This window comes from Panicum virgatum, chromosome 7K (genome assembly GCF_016808335.1).
Source record: "Panicum virgatum strain AP13 chromosome 7K, P.virgatum_v5, whole genome shotgun sequence".
NCBI lineage: Eukaryota > Viridiplantae > Streptophyta > Magnoliopsida > Poales > Poaceae > Panicum > Panicum virgatum.
In genome coordinates this window covers 44,847,948-44,867,284 of record NC_053142.1, presented here as the reverse complement: position 1 = coordinate 44,867,284, position 19,337 = coordinate 44,847,948, and the positions used below count along the sequence as shown (strand labels likewise).

General features: G+C 48.5%; 1 protein-coding gene across 1 annotated transcript; it reads left to right on the top strand.

Moving 5' to 3' along the window:
• Window positions 1–2,727: 2,727 nt before the first annotated feature.
• On the top strand, window positions 2,728–5,784 carry LOC120641569 (probable protein phosphatase 2C 43). Its single transcript, XM_039917747.1, has 5 exons — window positions 2,728–3,004; window positions 3,102–3,528; window positions 4,186–4,550; window positions 4,900–5,136; window positions 5,238–5,784. Exons 2-5 carry the CDS (start codon window positions 3,204–3,206, stop codon window positions 5,493–5,495), a joined length of 1,185 nt encoding a protein of 394 aa, XP_039773681.1. The 5' UTR covers window positions 2,728–3,004; window positions 3,102–3,203; the 3' UTR covers window positions 5,496–5,784.
• Window positions 5,785–19,337: the final 13,553 nt, after the last annotated feature.

Here is a 19,337-nt window from a genome sequence, read left to right as displayed (position 1 = left end):
AAGACTCTTTTTCTAAGTTCGATGTTGAGAAGATTGCTAGATTAACAGAAATATATGATGAAGATTTTTCTACTATTGACCATTCTAATATAAGGGATCAACTTGAGACATTTATATTGCATATGCGAAGAGTAGACCTTTTCAAGGACTGTCAAGATTTTTCAAGTTTGGCTATGAAAATGGTTGAACATGAAAGACATATTGCTTTTCCATTGGTCTATCGCCTTATTGAGCTAGCATTGCTTCTACCAGTGGCAACAACATCTGTTGAAAGAGCCTTCTCAGCTATGAATATAATCAAGACAGATCTACGCAATAGGATGGCTGATGAATGGCTTAATGATTTGTTATTGTGCTACATTGAGAAGGAAATCTTTAGAAGCATTGATGCAAAAGAAATCAAGAATACATTTCAAGCCACAAAAAATCGGAGAATTGACTTGCCTAGACCACCGAGAAGACCTAGACATGATTAGTGGTTTCTTAAGATGCTAGACTGCTAGTGGTATGTGTTCTCACTATTTTTTTACATATATTAGTTCCTAGATCTTGCCATGTTGGTGTATATTGAATTAAGGAATTATATTGTGGTGTTCAATATTCTACGACATTTTATTTGGAAGGTACCATCTTTGATCTTAAAATGTACTGTTTATTAACCTTTCGTACCGTATACGTGTGATTTTCCTATGAAAATGTGAGATAAAGTGCGATCTTGGATAGTATGAGTCATGTTTCTCGTGCTAGTCCGCCGCACCTAATTTTTTTTGCTAGCTCCGCCACTGCCAACGCTCTACATTTTTTTGCCCGGTCGAAGCGTTGACTCCATTATTCCAACTTCAATATTTTTGTCCACGCGTTGCACGGGGTATTCAACTAGTTGTACATGGTTTTGAGTCCAAAGGGCCATAAAATGATACGGAATACTCCTACTATGTTTTGAGATTCGACATGAATAAGGAAAGTGACTAGATCTGAGGTAAAATAATCAGTTTCCATTGTATCAATGTCTGAGTATTCCGGTTCGTCAATGGGAGGTAAATAGAAATTGTTTTCCAAGGATGGAGTATTCCATCGGTACGCAGCTAGGCCCCACTGAAGCGAATCGAGTGGTTGCTGGTTAGCAATAGAGCGCCTTTCATGTCATCTGCCGACTCAAACGATCCTCGCCTATCCCCTTCCTCTCCACGTATCCACCTCGCATCCCCTGCCGGGTCGTCCAGCACCGGTTGTCTGTCTATTGACGCGTGATTCGCAGAGGAGGCCTCCGCCTCCGCCTCCGCCGAAACAACGTACATCACGCGAAAAGCCTCTCGATCCCTTCCCACTTTCGAACCCCACTTGCCCAGGCCAGCAGCAGTAACACTCGCATATCAGTGATCGCGCTTGCTGAAGAAACTGTAGATCGATTTGGAGCTCCACCCCTCATCAGGTTCAGGTTTATTTCACCGTCATCAAATGGGTGCCTGCAGCTCTCCGTCGCAAGCCGATCGACAGGAAAAAGGCGAGCGGCCCTCACCTAAAAGATGGCTCGGGGCACGGCTCGCTTGCCTGCACCTGCACGACCTCCGCCGATCTGGGGACCGGAGCAAGTCAAGCCTGGATGGCTGACACCTGACGGACAGGGTGCGGTGCTGACCTAACCTAACCCAGTAACCCATCATCGATCGCGCCAGCAAATGGCCAAATTGATCCGTGCTCTGATCTGAACCCTGACGCTGACGGCGTCGCCACGGCGGGCGAGCCCTCGACGCCCGGTTCGGTCTTGGCGATCGCATTCCCGACCTGAAATTCAGCTTAGTGGCCACCTACAAGCTCAGGTCCTGCTCACCACATACAGTACGATCGCTTGTTTGTGCTAATGGGTGATGTAAACATCGGCGTTAAAGGCGACGGATGAGCTCCGACCGGCGGCATGCGAGCGACGAGAAAGCAGCAGGCCGGGAGCGAGCGCATCGTGTCACAGGTTCCCGGTGACGCGAACTGTTTGACTCATCTTTCAGCTTTTCCCCCCTCCTGCGTTTTTTCATCTGTAAAAAGCGAGGATATGCTATCCATCGCCTGCGCGCTTATCGTGATGCACCTGCTAATATGCCGCAACAGTTCGTTCTCGATCTGAATATAGTTACTATATATATAAATCCACTTGTTTATCTGCAGCTGATGCCTGCAGCTGCACTGTCCAGAAGACTGAAGACCTTTGCTTTCTTCTCATCACCTCTGTTGTTTCAAGAGATGGCTGGGTCGGCTTAGCCCGGGGTGTTGCTGTCAGGCCAAGCTTTTTCTCCTGAGCCAAGCTGTGATCGATTGCTTTACACTGCCTTCAGCTGTGCAGAAGTGAATCACCTGACCCTTCCTCGGCGATCCTCCAAAGGATCTTCATTTTCCAAAGGATAAAAAGCGTCATGGTTCCTTTTTTTTTCCAGAGAGACGGAGACCTCTGTCTGTGATAAGGCCTTTGGCGTTGCATTTCAGAGAAGCTGGAAGGCTCGTTTCAGCCAAAGAAAAACAAAAGGAAAAAATAATAAGTGGGGGAAAGAAAGAAATGATAGGTGAGGTCAAAGGCTCCTGAGCCAATCGCGATCAGGGCCGCGCTTTTCTTGCTTTTTTTTTCCCTTTTCCATCGCGCTTTTTCCAATCGATCAGAGCCTTGTCTTATCCGCAAATACATGCAAACCCAGGGTGGTTTCCGCTAACGCTTGTATAAAACCGGTACGGGCCCCCGCTAATGGACAATCAGGGGAGCGTACGAAGTGCCCGCCTCGCTTCCCTTCCGCCGCTTCAAGAATCAGCAAGAGCTCCCCCGCCTCCCTCCAGCCTCGCGAATCGCGTTCAGAAATCCGACCACCACCGGTCTCGAAGGCGTCTCGAACGGAGCCCTAGATCTCCGGCGGCCTCGCTTTGGGATGCCCGGGGAATCCGGCGGTGCTGCCTGCTGCGAGGCGGCGCCTCTTGCGGTTTGGCTGTGACTGCTCTCCCGTGCAGATTATGCTCGTTGATTGAGGTACGAGAAGAGGAGATGATTTGTGGCATCTACCTCGCTATTTCCTCCGCATTGTCGTACTATGTAACTAAAGGTCTCATCCTTCGCTGCTTTTCAGGTGGAATTGGGTGATGCTCGGTGCGCAGTAGGAGCGCTGCTCTCGAGTTGGGCGGGGAGCGCGGGAGGAATTACAGGGGCGAGTCCAGGAGGGAGATGAAGGATGTGGCCGTGGCTGGAAAGGATTGCGTCCGCGTGCTGGGACCGGGTCCGGAGGTACGCGCTTACGAGGAAGGATGAGGACGACGGCCACGATGACGGCGACGGTGACGCCGGGGCCGGGGCCGACGAGCTGCTGTGGTCGCGGGACCTCGCGCGGCACGCGGCGGGCGAGTTCTCCTTCGCCGTCGTGCAGGCGAACGACGTGCTGGAGGACCACAGCCAGGTCGAGACGGGCACCGCCGCCACCTTCGTCGGCGTCTACGACGGCCACGGGGGCGCCGAGGCGTCCCGCTTCATCTCCAACCACCTTTCTGCGCACATCGTCCGTACGTCGCCCATCTCCGTCTCCCACATGAATCCAGCCAATTTTACTCTCTTGGGCTCCGTGAAATGCTTCTTGATAGATTTTAGATGGGTGGTTTTGTTTGGTTCGATTTGATAGCCTTGGAATATTAGCGTTGAATTGTTGGGGGGTCGGCTAGATTGATGCCTTTGTTCCTAATTATTTTTTTAGTTATTATTAAGAGCTGCATGTGCAATCTCATCGGTATTAACTGTACAGTATATATTTATTTTAAAGAATCTTTATGTAGGTGCCAATAGTGGAATGACCATGTTATCCATGGGTCGTGTCTTAATGACTTGCTTTGCCCATTAACGTTGTATCACCATGGATTTAGTTGCGAATGAAATGGGCTCTAGCTATTTCATTCGATCTGTCATCGTGATTGCAAACCGGGGCCTTGTACAGCTCCATTTGTCAGATTAAGGGAATAGGTATTCTCATTCATCTGCTCAATTCCATGCTTGTGTCATGGCTCTGAGTCTACTTGTGTCGATAATTGTTTAGTTCTGAGATTACTACATCGCACATAGCCCATTTTCTGGTGGCTGTTGCTATCAGTATCGAGTACCTTTCAGAAAGCCCACTTGTTCTGTTTTGGGTTGGAAGAAAATATTCTTAACGCGTTATTAACTTACAGGTCTAGCACAAGAACATGGAACAATGTCTGAGGATGTGGTTCGAAACGCCTTTTCTGCTACAGAGGAAGGCTTCTTGTCGCTAGTGCGCAGGACACATTTGATAAAACCTGCTATGGCCACTATTGGATCTTGCTGTCTGGTTGGCATCATATGGAGAGGGACACTCTACCTGGCCAATCTTGGTGATTCTCGGGCAGTCGTTGGTTGTTCCAGTGGACAAAACAAGATTGTTGCGGAGCAGTTAACAAGAGACCACAATGCTGGCATGGAAGAGATAAGGCAGGAGCTCAGGTCTCTTCATCCTGATGATTCGCAAATAGTCGTTCTTAAGAATGGTGTTTGGCGCATCAAAGGCATTATACAGGTAGGCAACATTTTCTGTGACAAGTGCGGTGTCAATGATGCTTGTTGGTATGCTGCATGAATACTTCGGGTACATTCAACAGGAGACTAGTAAATAGGATTGCTAAAAGTGACAACCAAAATGTGATCAATATGTTGAGAATTGTAGTAGTAGTAGTAGTAGTAGTAGTAGTAGTAGTAGTAGTAGTAGTAGTAGTAGTAGTAGTAGTAGTAGTAGTAGTAGTAGTAGTAATATGATGCCATCTGAGACTTGATCATTTTGCTAATAAATTGTTTGAATTTTTTGTTTATACCTGATCCACTCTCTTAGGTTTCAAGGTCACATTTTATTTGTTTCTGTGCTCTCTTAGGTTTCAAGGTCTATAGGTGATGCATACTTGAAGAAGCGAGAATTCGCTCTTGATCCGTCCACGGCTCGTTTCCACCTCTCTGAACCTCTCCGTCGGCCTGTTCTGACTTCAGAACCATCTATCTGTTCAAGAGTTCTTAGTTCGCAAGACAGGTTTTTGATCTTTGCATCAGATGGATTATGGGAGCACATCTCGAACCAGGAGGCCGTCGAAATGGTCCACAATAGTCCACGAGAAGTATGTCTTCCTTTTCTCTCCTTTTGGGCTTGAACTTGCAAGCCTTCTTTATTTTGTCCTTTTTGCCGATGATATTGCTTTTTGGTGGCAATGTTGTGCAGGGTATTGCGAGGAGATTAGTACAAGCAGCTCTAAAACAAGCTGCCAGGAAGAGGGAAATGAGGTACGGTGATATTAAGAAGCTCGATAGAGGAGTTCGCCGCTACTTCCACGACGACATCACGGTCGTGGTCGTCTTCATCGATCACGAGCAGCTGGGGCAGGAGGGTTCATCAGCCTCTGTTCCTGAACTCTCAGTTCGTGGGTTTGTTGATGCAGGAGGCCCCTCCAGCTTTTCAGGGCTGAACGACGTTACTTGACACGGTAAAACCTTGTGTTGGCTTGAATGCCTGTCGTTTTGATTGTAATAGTAGTTTCAGACTGGTATTTCGTAGCTCTGTTATCCTGTTCGTGCATAGCTGCTACCGCTTCGCATAAATTTAACTTTTGGCCATTACTAGAATCGCGTTTCATTCTGGCGATTTTGGCTGCATTATTTCTCATTTCCCCCTACCCCTCCCGAAGAATAAGACGCGGATCAATAAAAACATATGCTACTACCGACTATTTTCATGATATATTTATCAGCTGAAGTTGGCACTTGATGAATTTATATGGGAGGCGGAACCTGAACAGGATGCAGCAGGAGTGTGTTCTTGCTAGTTGCTAGCAAGTCGTTTTGTCGCTGAGATAAATGCTTGTGTCCACTGACTAGTCTTCATATTCCCTGGCACCGCTCATCAGCTGGTTGATTTTTTTTAGAAAAAGAATTATAAATCCGGCCTCTACTTCGGGAACGTACACAGCCACTTAATACAAAGTTTGAATGGAAAAAGAAGCAGAATCAGTCTCTAGAGCAGACAAAGAACTACAGCAGATGATAATTATGCTTCCACACTCCCTTGACTAGCTCCATAGCAATGATCTCTATGTTTTTGCTCAGCACGGCGAGTGTGTTCTTAGTTTGCTCATCACGCTGCAGCTGCGCCCAGAACCGTAACAAGTACGTTTCCCTGAAGATAACCTGCAAAATCGAATTAACTTTGATATTGTTTAAAATAATATCATTTTGACATCTCCAAATGGCTCAGCAAACAGCAGCGACCCCGACCCAAATCAAGTTCCTAATATCTTTAGATTGATTAGCAAGCCATGAGTGAAACATATGGCAAATCGATCTAGGTGGCGTCAAACCTGTAGCGTAAAAGATAATCTTCCAAACCATCCTCGGATAAGGACAGTCCAAAAAAAGGTGTTTGATAGCCTCATTACTATTATAACCACAACACTTTTGGCTTGTTGTCCAGTTCCTTTTAGCGAGGTTGTCTTTAATTAAGACCACTCCCCTTTGTAAAAATCAGAGAAAATTCTTAATTTTTAGAGGAATCTTCAACTTCCAGATCATCTTATGTCGAAAAGGCGGATGTGTATTCATAAGATGCAGATAGAAAGATCGAACCGTAAATAACCCGGATTTGGTCAAGTTCCATCTAAAACTGTCTAACCTATCCACCAAATCAATATGAGCGATCTGTGATACCAGGTTAAGTCATTCCACAAATTTATTATCCATCAACGCCCTCCTGAAAGATATATTGAGGGGTCTCGTGGCCATTACATTGGCCACCGTTGCATGAGGATCACGCACAATATTATAGAGTGATGGATATCTAACTTTGAAAGGCAACTGGCCTGCCCAAGTATCCTCCCAGAACTTAGTCTTGCTCCCATCTTTAATCTTTAATGTCAAAGGAGCCTTTAGCTGGTTGATGGTTGCTGCCCCTTTTGTTATCGCGACAGCTCGCTGGCTGCCCCGTTGGTAAGCACTTGGTGACATGATTATTGGTATCCTGGCTGTAGCCTGTACTACGCTGATGGAGAGTGGTACCAGCTCGGTCTTCGTTTGCAGCTGCGCTGAGTTCTGGCCGTGCAACCCATGATATCGGCATGCCCAGATATGGGAAATGGGATCAGCTTAGAACCTTTCTTTACCCTGCCCGTGCTGTGCTGGACCTGCAGGTTGCTCTGGAGTCTGGGCCGTTTCGGCCAGTTCGTTACCAGTTTCATTCATTCCAGGGAAGATGTGGTGCCTGTGTTTGCGAGGGACGGAGCCGAGCCGATCTCCTGTAATCCCCACGCCTCCTCCGTCCCCCCGCAAGACGGCAAAGAGTCTCGCGATTCACGAATGCTGCCGAGGACGGCGTCTACAGCTGCCGAGGGACGTGGGGGGCAGAGTCAGAGGCAAAGGCAGAGCAACGGCGGCGTCCGATCAGAACCGCATCTCGCGGCTCGGCCACTGGGACATGGTTTGCACGGTGCTAAATCCAAATGGACTCACGACGACGTTCGGTTCTTCAGAAACCATTCCTGGAGTCGTCACTCCACCAGTAAAACTACCAAAACAATTGACCTGACGGCTTCAAGTTCACGGTTCACCTGTACTGCCGCAGATGTCTTCATCGTGCTAGACACATTCACATTCACATGGAAATCAAAATTCCATAGATGTTGTTTTACCTTGACATGCTACAGCACTAATAGTTTGCAAAGGTTTGGATACGGGGCCACTGGCCCCTGTTTTGCTATCTGGATGCTTCGGAGTTGGACGATGTCAATCAAGACTCGACGTATCAATAACACCCCCGTTTTATGGTTCTACTACTACTCGACGCATCCTGGGGCGCAAATCCAATTGGACGGTCGCGCGCTACAGCGCTTCGTGGCGCGCGATGCCACACGCACGCACCGACAGCCACAAAACAGAGGTGCTGCACTCTGCACCCACCAATCTGACGAGTGACGGGCCCAGGTATGCATTTATTTTCTCATTCCATTTCTATTCTTTTTATATTCTATAATAGCAAGTGCTACTATTTTTTAGCATACTTTTTTTTTCTTTTCCAGGTTTCCCTTTGACCTTCTATTATATCTGAAATTTTCTTGACAACTTTTATATGGAAATTGTACTAAAAAATATACTGAGGATTGAACTTATAAGTTGTATGATTAAAGATAGTTGTATGATTAAAGATTGCGTGAGAAATCTTCCGGATAACATCTTCATACAATTTGTGCTAAAAAGTTGTCCTCTATAAGTCATTTGAAAAAAGGTTGTATTTATAAATTAGTATTGTAAAAGTTGTGCTAAAAACTTATTCATCAAGTTGTTAGGAAAGAGTTATGCGTAAAAGTTGTGTGTATCATATAAGTTATGCTGAGAATTTACCTCACAGAAAGCGTGTAAAAAATTATGCGAAAAAGTTACATTTATAAATTATAATTTTTCAGAAACAGAAAGCTGCAGAGAAACAAACTTTCTAGAAAAGGAAAGACAAACTGTTGTCCGAAATCGTGCGCTAGCAGCGCTGCTGGCGCGCGCTGATTAGCCAGGCCCATCCTGGGGTCTGGAGAAGATGTGCACCAAGAACAAGGAGAAGGCATGCATGTATAGGAAGAATATTGAGATTATGAACCATATGGCATCATTTTTCTGTACTAGTATACAAAAGTTTGATCTGTATTCTGAAGTGCATCATTGCTTATTGTAACCACACTTACGTAATGTTGCGTAGCTCCATTTCAGTACAATGAATTCAGATGCGCAACAGTACATTCTTGTGCAGCTCAATTCCCACTTTTATAATCTTGTCGAGGTTCTATAAATGGTGCAGCGGCATTATTTCATCAGGGCTAAACTTTAGCCCTATCACAAAGAGAATCCTGTTATTTAGAGTATTAAATAATGTCCAAGGTCCTGTTTAGTTGGTGAAAAGTTGTTGGTTTTGTTACTATAGCACATTTCGTTGTTATTTGACAAATAATGTCCAATCATGGACTAATTGGGATTAAAAGATTCATCTCGTGCTAATCAGTTAGACTGTGTAATTAGTTATTTTTTCAACTGCATTTAATGCTTCATACATGCGTTCGAATATTCGATGTGACGGGTACTGTAGAATTTTTTTTGGAAACTAAACAGAGTCTAATTACAAAACTTTTTCACATATGGGTGCTCATTCGCGAGACAAATCTAATGAGCCTAATTAATTCCTTAACTAGTATATGTTTACTGTAGTCTGTAGCTAATAAAGGAATAATTACATTTTTTAGATTCGTCTCGTGCGGTTCTTGATTTTATTTAATACTTTTAAATAATAAAATTTTTTATTGTGATAGCCTAAAGTGTAGACCTCCGGAACCAAACAATTCAGGAAATTAGCCCAGGGCACTAAGGCCTCGAATGTCGTGGAGGATTTTCCTGGACATTTTCTTGCTCTCGGCAATGGGGTAAGTTTATGAGCTTCTCATGATCAAGTCTCTAAGTTCCTCCTTTTCAAAAAAGAAAACAATTGTTTTGTGATCAAATATACATCTACGCATGGTTTTGCAGTGTAAGCATGGATCCGTGCCTGTACTTTGCAAGTCTGAGTTTGACTTCACCGGACATCCATGATAATGCGTCCCTTCGACAACATTTTTGTTGTCGGTAGTGGCGAAACTAGAGCAAATTAGTGAGGGATGCATTTGACTTGTGGATGTGTAAGCTTAGAACGTGGAGGTGCATACATGGTGAAAATTTAATCTAAATCACTGATTTTTTTCATTTTCTTGTGGATGCATATGCACCCCTAGGTACTATGTATAGTACTCTGGTGCTAAATCCGTGTTTTGGAGCGTAGACCGTGAAAGCACGGGCTGTGTAGTGGGTGTGTTTTCTTCGTGGGTTACACTACACACATTTGGGCTCCTCCAGGCAGCAACTAGCTTAACCCCACGAGCTGCCTTTCAGCGATGAAGTAGCCATTAGGGCATGGCCAACGGGTCGATATCACCTCTATATAACAGAGCCAGGTCAGTTTTTAGGAATAAAAAAACGAACGGAGAGAGAAACCGTTGCGTCGATAGGACATGGTTCCACATAAAATAGTCCCCACCTACGCAGCGCGTCTATGCAGAATGGAAGCAGATGGCTCAAATGGGAGATGATGCGAAGACCGCGAGCATAAAAAATATTATTCTATAGATCCAAAATTTGTGATGTAGCTGGCAGGTAATCTATTGTACTCATTGTATTCTACGTGAATACCGTTACCGATAGCACTCTATCTATTATATAAATATTTGAGTGTTAGAAGAAGCCACCACGTTCGTCGAGAGAGACTAGAAATTCCCACATTAATATAAAAAAGAGAAGAAGTTGGACCGTTGAATTTTATGAAGATCTAATGGTCTAGACTAACCTAAAGAGTCCTTAACAAATATGACCAGTAACCGCCTAAATTCGGAATTTAAAAATAAAAATATGTGACCAAAGAGTCTATAATGAATACGATTAGAATAGCTAATAGCTAAATTTGGAATTTAAAAATAAAAACAATTAGCAACCATTGAGGAGATCGTCGTCCATCCACTGAGAGCGTACGAGACAGGAGTATGCATTAGGATCATCTTCACCACGCTCTGCCACACCTGCATCACCTCTGGCATTGGCAGACAAATGTAAAGATGGTGCCCAATGCCCAGTGGCCGCAGCTCATGATCAATCTGAGTTTTTCTCATTCTCACCTTATCCCTAGGTGGCGCCAGCATTCCGAGAATAATCTTAGGCCACGAGACCTATGTATGGGTACATAAAGCAATGTATTATTTGTTCATTGAAAAACAATAATCGTGTGCTGCAAAACGGCTGCTGACGACGGCATCTCTGCGTCCGCAGAGATGCAACTGGGTGGAGAGCCTTGGCAAGCACGTAGAGCGGTAGAGGGCTTCGCCGCCCATGACGTGGTGGTGCTGACGTTGCTACTACACATCCAAGAACAACAACATGTGCAAATCGATGCCGGCGACCTTGGCCCCCGGGATGCGGCATGACGGCACCATCCGGTTCCAGGATGCGCAGAGGAACCCGCTGCATGACCTCTTAGGTGTGTCCAGCTTTAGCGAGCATTATCGTCGATCTGACCCAGGTCATCAAGGTCGACCCGGCCATCCCGCCCAGGATCGTCTGTCCTCCTCGACCACGATGCTGAGGGACTGAGGAACTGTAAAAAGAAAGCCACCACAGGTCATTAAGGTCGACTCGGCCATCCCGTCCAAGATCGTATGTCCTCCTCGGCTACTGTGCCGAGTGACCGAGGGACCGTTAAAAGTAAGCCACCACAGGTCTTCAAGGTCAACCCGGCCATCCCGCCCAAGATCGTCTGTCCTCCTCGGCTTGGTGCCGAGGGACCGTTAAAAGAAAGCCACCACAGGTCATCAAGGTTGACCCAGCCATCCCGCCCAAAATCGTCTGTCCTCCTCGGCTGCGGTGCCAAGGGACTGAGGGACTGTTAAAAGAAAGCCACCACATTTGCTAAAATATATTAAAATTTGCATGTTATTCTAGAAAACTAAAAATTTATACCGTTGCATTTATAAAGATCTATCTGTTTAGGCTAACGCAAATGATCTATATAAAATACCATAATAATTGCCAAATATGTTTACTAAATAGCTAATTTGAAATTTAAAAAATAGAAACAGCTTGACCAAAGAGTCCATGAAAAATAATATTAGAATATCCAATAGCTAAATTAGGAACTAAAAAATGAAAATAGCAATTGACAAAAGAGTACAAACAAAAAATATAAAAATATTAGCAATTGACTGAAGAGACCATCTTTAATATGACTAATGAGTAAATTTTGTATTTTAAAAAATAATATATCAGTAGTTAATTTGTATACCGATTAGGAAGGAAAATAGTTTAATAAATTGTATATGTCAAATATAACTAATAAATAACAAATTTTAAGTTAAGAAGAAACTACAAATTCACTAAATACTTCATATCAAATATAATTTATAAATAGTTAAATCTAGAATAAAAATAATGAAACAAGCAGTTAATTTTTATATGAATTTTAGGAAAAAAATGTCTACATAAAAGTATTTGTGAACTACAATTAGTAAAGAACTAGATTTGGAAATAAAATAATAAAATAGATATTTTGATTTATTTTAAGTTGTGAAATAAAATGACATGTGTGAATAGTCCATATAGAGAAAATTTACTTAAGCTACGTTCAAAAGTATGGGTTGAATCGTCAAGATAATAGATAAATATTTACAATGTTACTTTTATAATCATATAATGGTTTAGGTTAATGAAAAAGTTCTTTAAATATATTTAATATATGGGTTAACTTGAAAATAAAAAATAGAAAAATTGTACTATTTTACTTGAATTTGAAAGGAATTAAAAATATAAATTCCATGTAAATATCAAATGAATATATGACTATATTACAAAATATATAATGAAAAATGATTTTTTTATTTCCATTAATATTTGGAAGCAAATTAGTTAAATAAAAGCACATGTCTGTTTACGTATGTGTACTGCTTGCTTCAGCAATTGTCCAATATCGTGGAGTGCATCAACTATGTTATAGTAATTGCTACTTTTTAACATCAAGCTTTACTCTACAATATAGTTTGAAATACATTACAAATCAATCGTCATAGATTAGTAGCTAAGTTGTGGCTCGACCATGGCGTTCATCGAGCCTTGATGTGCACTTCATCATATTGGCAACATCTCAAACACCAGTGTTGTTGATGACACCACAAGTAATCCTTGTGATTGTTAGGGTGTATTTGACTGGACTTCTCTAACATCAGATGAAGTCCTACCAAATAAGTTCGAAAGATTAAACAGCTTCACACAATAAGCCCACATGGATTTCCAAAATAACTTACAAAAGAGAGAAGCAGCTAAAAAGTGGCTTCATTGACTTATCCTCTTTCCTTTAGCTCTAAAATATTCTTAGAATTACCAAATTATCATTAAGAAGCTGATTTGCTAAATATTTTTAAAAAATAACTTCGACTCAAAAAAGTAGTTTTATAAATGAAACCAAAGCTAAAACTATTTTTGAAGGTTCTGAAACCTACCATACAGACTCTCATTGTGCAATTTAGAGAGCGTGCTAATAACAACCATGAAAAATTATTAGAGTGGCTGTGGAGAAGCGCAACTTAACAATAGTATCTTATATGGAACAACTACGATGAGAACAAAGGAGAAACAAAATTAAAATATCTCGAATTCCAAGAGGGTGATGACGAAAATACATCTGCGTTCTGCTGGTCAACTTACGGTTGGTTTGGACTGGAGGTGTTGTAGCCCGTCGTAGCCAACGAGCAGCCAGCTTGCTGATTCCAGCCGTGGACTGTGTGAGCGAGCCGTGGACTCTATTTTGGATCCGGACTGAGTGAGCGAGCGACGGACGGCGACCGAGGCTACTAATTGGCAAGTGGGCCAGCCGAACGTCTGCTGTCTTCCAGCCGAACAGCTGGGCTGTGTCAGTCCAGCCGAATTCAGCCCAAATAGCTTGCAGTCAGCCGAACAGTGTAAGAGTGGTGAGAATAAAGGAGAAGTTTGTACCTTGCCAGCAGTAATACTAAATTTGTAGACCGTATGGACGACAAGTGACACAAAAAAGATGAAATAGTCGTATACATCGAGCTTTTGGAATCAGCAATTGAAGAATAAAGAAACGAAAGGAGACTACTTGCTTCTACCGGTATGCACCGCCAATCAAAAATTTTAAAAATATTCATACAAATAATATTAAAGCATGAGCATGAAAATATAAAAATATATGTTTGTACATAAGAGATTCTATTTTCTCTTAAATTCATGTTCCAAAAATATTTCATAAAATATAAATGATGTAAAATGATATAATGACCCTCAATTTGAACTATTTGGAAAAGGAATTACAATAGCATTATCGAAAAAATATAGAGATTAGAAAAAAAACTAGCTACCCGCGCTATTTGCGCGGGCCACCTTGCTAGTTTTTATTGTTTCGGTGCCCTTATTACATATCAGACATTCAGAAATCGGAATCGCGCCTAGCCCCTGGTAGCTGAGAGTACGTCTCCTCCCTGTCGGCGATTCCCCCACGGCACGCGAGCTCGGAGTAGCTTGTCAGTCTTGGCACGCCTTGGCGAACAGCGGCAGCAGCCCGCCGGCGTCCAGCTCCATCCTCACGAACCCGATCGCCTGCTCGTTGAGAAGCTCCTCCAGCTGCTGGGCCTCCTCCTCCGGCAGCGGCGCCTCGGGCCACCTGGCGGCGTCCGCCACCGCCGCCTGCGCCGTGTCGAGGGCGGCGTACGCGTCCCTCAGCGGCATGTCCGGCACGACGCAGCCGACGTGCGCGCCCAGGCCGCACTCCCCGCACGCGTAGAACCACTTCGCCGTGCTGTACCCACCGCGGCACACCGCGCAGAAGTCGAACGAGCCCAGGCCCCGCCTCGGGTCCTCGTAGGCGAGCCTGAGCGGCCGGTGCCGGTGCGCGGGCGCGGAGGCGGCGGCCGGCAGCGCGGCGCACGGGGGGTGCAGGTCGAACCCGCACGGCTCGCAGCGGAAGGACCAGGAGTAGCCGATGTGGCGGCACGCGCGGCACAGGTGGCAGCCGATCGAAATCCCCCGCCGGCGTGAGCTGGAGGGTGAGGTCGTGCGACGGGTGGCGGAGGGTCCTGGCGAACCGGGCGCATGACGGGTGCAGGACGTAGCGGCACGGCGCGCACTGGTAGATGGAGCCGGTGCACGGGAAGCGGCAGGCGTGGCAGTACGGAGGCGCCGCGTCGCCGCCGCCGGGGAGGTCGGTGAGGTGGAGCGGGACTCGTTGTTCGGGACTCGAATGATGAAAATTCTTCAGGAAACCTGAGGTTCATACTGCTTGTTGAAAGAAAAACAATGAAACAGCTAGACATGGTGGAAGACGCATATGCATGCTAGCTAGCTAGAGAAGGTTCTTCAATTCAGTGGCTCCTGAATTCAGAACGTATATATTAATTAAGCGAGCAGTTGGCATCGATCGATCTCGTTTTGGCTTCACACGTTGCATTGCTGCGGTTTCGATGACAGATTTGGCACGTCCTGGTTCTTGTCTGAAGCTTCAATTCTTCCACATCGGATCGCTTGACCAAAGAACTCTGAAGCTGCCCGGCGGTCTGAAACTCCTCCGTTATTCAATTCTCGGCGAATGCGACGGCGGGGCTGCAATTTCGCCAAGCGGCCATCGCCATCCTTCGATCGGCGAGGCTCGCTGCCGAGCTTCCCAGCAGACCGCGGCCAGGTCCCTACGCCATGGCGATGGCGATGACGCAGCTTGCAGCCCCCGCGGCTGCCTGGCGACGACGACCGGCTGCTGCGCTCCCTTGCTGGTCGATCCTCGCCCGCACATCTCAGATCCGACGGCTGAAAGGAGCCGAGGGGGTGGAAGGTATTTGAAACACCGTCCACCCCTGGTCGTCGAAACAGTGCCGCCTCTCCGTGGCCCGCAATGGTTTGCCTCTCGGTCTTGAATCCACTGCTTGCAGCAGCCACGACTGCCCGGGCGGCGACCGGCCATGGCCAATTGGCCATGCGGCGCCAAGGTCTAGCTCTCTGCCAAGACATCGGCGCGCGCTAGCTTTCCACCTTGTCCCGAGGCTGCGACGCGACGACGACGCAGCCACGCAGCTCGAAAGCAGGTCCGTCGGCCGGAACGTCTAGTGCACACGCACGCCGGCGCCGGCCTTCGCCGGCTTAGGACTCGGAGCTGCGCGATGGCCGAGGTCGGTGGTCTGACCACGAAGCTCCGCTCCGTTCTTAGACGAATGCGACCGACCACGAGGCGGACGCTTGCCCAGCAGCTAGCGACCTCCACCGCGCGGGGCTCGGAGTCGGGATACTCCGTCTGCCGCGGCACGCCTCGCCCAGCCTGGGCCCTCCGCCAGGCGCCGCCCAGCTCCCGCGCCTGACTGCCTGACGACAAGTCGAGGACGCCATGGCTCTTCAACTGAGATAAGCGACCGATCTCGTCCGCACATCTACCATCCGACGGTTGAAATTGGCCCAGGGGGTGGACGGTATTTGAAATACCGTCCACCCGGTCGGCACTTGAAACACCGTCCACCCCCTGTCGTTGCAAGCAGGCCGTCTCCGCTGGCTTTTCGTGGCTCGCCGGAGCGCCACCCCGTCGCGGAGGCTTCTCCCGCTCGTCGGCTGCTACCCGCGTGCGCAGAGACGCACCTTTCCGACACCCCGTCCCCGGCAGGTGAGGCCTCCTGCCTGCCATCCACCGTCTGTCCGTCGCAGGAGCGCTGCACGCCGTGTCTCGCCGGAGCGCCGCTGCGCGCCCGCGCCGCGGAAGCAGCAGCCACGCGACGCCCGCCATGGGCGTCGCCTCGGCCCCGACCACCCGAGCTGCATTGCTGCAGTGGCGCCTACGCTCCTCCGCGTGTGCGCGGAAGCGGCGGCCATGGCCATGTACACGAGCTGCGTCGTCTCCGTGCTTTTTGATTGGCGACGAAATGAAATGGGTGCGAGACTCAAGTGGAAAGCCTCGCCGCGCTGCCGTCACGCAGCAGCCTCGGGAGGTGGAAAGCGCGGCCGGACGTCTGGTCGTGGCGCCGCACGGACATGGCCGCTCGCCGGGAAGGGTCGTGGCTGCCGCACAAGCATTAACTGGATTCAAGACCGAGGAGACAAACCATTCGACGCGGTGGCGCTCCGGCGAGCCACCGGAGGCGGCACAACTGCGGCGCCGCGGGGCAACTCCGCCGGCTCCGCCGGCTGCCACGCGCGTCACGCTCTGCTAGCTCCCGCGCTCCCCCAGGCCGACGGGCCTTCCGCCATGGTCCATGGACTGTTGCGCCGGTCCACGCAAGGACGACGGCTCCCTCGCTGCAGACGATCTGGCCCGCACATCTCCCATCCGACGGATACAAGGGGCCTGGGGGTGGACGGTATTTGAAATACCGTCCGCCCCCGGTCGGTATTCCGGACTCCGTCCACCCGGCCTAGACGGTCGTTGCAGGCGCGCCGCTCTCCGCGGGGCTCGAGGGACACGAATACCCCGTCGCGCCGTCGAGGAGGAGGCTTATGCCTTCCTACCTCCACCCGCTCGATCGCAGCGGCCATGACGGGCGAGCTGAGCACTCCTCCTCGAGCGGCTCCTGGCCGCGTGCGCCGCGACACGCCCTGCAGCCGGCCGGCCGGCGCCATGGATGCTCTCGTGCTCTTGCCTGCCTCATCGCCGCCGCCGCCTCGTGGAGGATCCTCTCGCTGTGTCTCCTCCTAGATTCTTGAATCCACCCGCTAGCGGCAGCCATCACCGGCGTGAGCTCCTCGCTCGTCTCCTGCCCGTGCCGCGAGCGCTGCGCCGTGCCGGCCTGCGACATGCTCTCGCCTCCATGACCGCCGAGGGCGGAGTCTACAATCTACATACAGCAGGTACCATCTCGATCTCCTTTCATCCACCCCTGGCTCCTGTCCGTCGCAAGAATGCCTCCTGCTGCACGCCATGGCTCGGCGGAGCGCCGCTGCGTCTAGTACAGTAAGTGTCAGATTGGTCAGGCTTCAGAGTCAAAGTAGTTATGCAATCGATTCCAGGTGTGATCATGTCCGAGTTTTAGGCGCCACTAGGGCCTTGTTTTCATTGTGATTACTACATTACCTAGTGGTAATCACGGGCTATAAGGAAAGGATACAGCCAGGAAGTTGAGACAGCCGATCATCTACTCTGCACTTGCAGCTTCACTAAGCAGGTTTGGCACTCCATGTTTACTGTGCTCGGTTACCAAAGCCCTCCGCCTACTGCAGATTTAAGCTTCCTAGAATGGTGGCTTATTTTGCGTCAAGATCTGTCCAAATATCAGAAGAAGGGACTGGATACAGCCGTGATGCTCATCTCTTGGATGGTGTGGAAAGAGCGGAATGCACGGATGTTCAACAATGTTGAGCGGACTCTGAATCACCTGTTGACCGACATCATCGCTGAGGGAGGCAATTGGATTCAGGCCGGTGCGACAAAACTTGCTGGAATCGGCTGGCCTCTTCGGGTGTCGTTGGGTGGAAGCATCATCCCTAGCTAGTTGGTTGGGTTTTTCCAGGTGTTATTCGGTTGTTTTTAGGCCGTATAGTCTTTTAAAGTTCAGTTGAGGTGTGTGCGCTCCTGTAGGCCCTCGTTGTAAACTTTAAATAATCCTTTTTCTTCTTAATGCAATGATACGCAGCTCTACTGCGTAGTCTCGAAAAAAAAAGTAAAGGATGAAAACAAAGAGAAGTTGCTGTCTTTGATATATAGCACAAACCACTCAGTTTCAGAGCTCAGTTCCAGAGCAGTTCCAACATGCAGTTTGGAGTAGAGGGAGTTTCGCCTGATTCAGGCGGATGTTCAGATGTTACGTGAGGTGGCCTTCACATCGGATTTCCCTTCACGATCAATCCTTAAAGAATACTCAGTTGGGAGCTTGCATCGGTATCAGGAGATAAGTGGCGGCGGCGCCAGCCATGGGCGACGAAGCAACTCTGAACTTCTGGAGCAGATCCCGGTGGGACGAGGCTCCGTTCTTCTTGACGAATTCGACGACGAGGCTGCCGCTTGTCCAGATGCTAGCGACCTCCACCGGCGGGGAAATCGCTCGCAGTCGGGCTCCTCCGGCTGCCGCGTCACGCTCTTGTCTCGCGGTCCACCCGCCATGGTGCCGCCGAGCTGCCGCGCCTGTGCCTGACGAGGAGGATGCATGGCTCTCTTAACTGAAATATGCGGCCGATCTCGCCCGCACATCTCCAATCGGACAGTTAAAATTGGCCGAAGGGGTGGGCGGTATTTGAAACACCGTCCGCCCCCGATCAGTATATATTCCGGACTCCGTCCGCCCGGCCTGGCCGATCGTTGCAGGCGCACCGCTCTCTACGTGGCTCGCCGGAGGGACACCCCGTCGCGCCGCCGAGGAGGAGGCTTCTTCCTTTCTCCCTCCACCCGCTCGATCGCTGCGGCCATGACCGGCGAGCGCTCCTCCTCGAGCGGCTCCTGCCCGCCGCGTGCGGCGCCGCGACGCGCGCGCCCTGCGGCCGGCCGGCGCCATGGACGGTCTTGCCTGCCTCGTCACCGCCGTTCGTCCGCCGAGGCTTCATATACATCTGCATTCCGCAGCCCTAGGTGCCAACCTTTGTGTACCTCCTTCCATGCATCCACCTCTAGCCGAGTTGCCGTCGCAAAGAACGCCTCCTGCTCGCGGTGGTGGCTCGCCGCCGTCACCCTAGCGCCGACCCAGCCTCAACCCTGCGCGCTACCACGGCATTCCCAGCCCCATGAGCTGCAGTGGCGTGTCTGGCGTGA

Bases quoted from the DNA above. Each gene is read 5' to 3' on its own strand.
- LOC120641569 (XM_039917747.1), top strand. From the start codon at position 3,204: ATGTGGCCGTGGCTGGAAAGGATTGCGTCCGCGTGCTGGGACCGGGTC. The intron at 3,529-4,185 runs GTACGTCGCCCA...ATTAACTTACAG, and splicing joins CCTTTCTGCGCACATCGTCC to GTCTAGCACAAGAACATGGA. The intron at 4,551-4,899 runs GTAGGCAACATT...GTGCTCTCTTAG, and splicing joins GCATCAAAGGCATTATACAG to GTTTCAAGGTCTATAGGTGA.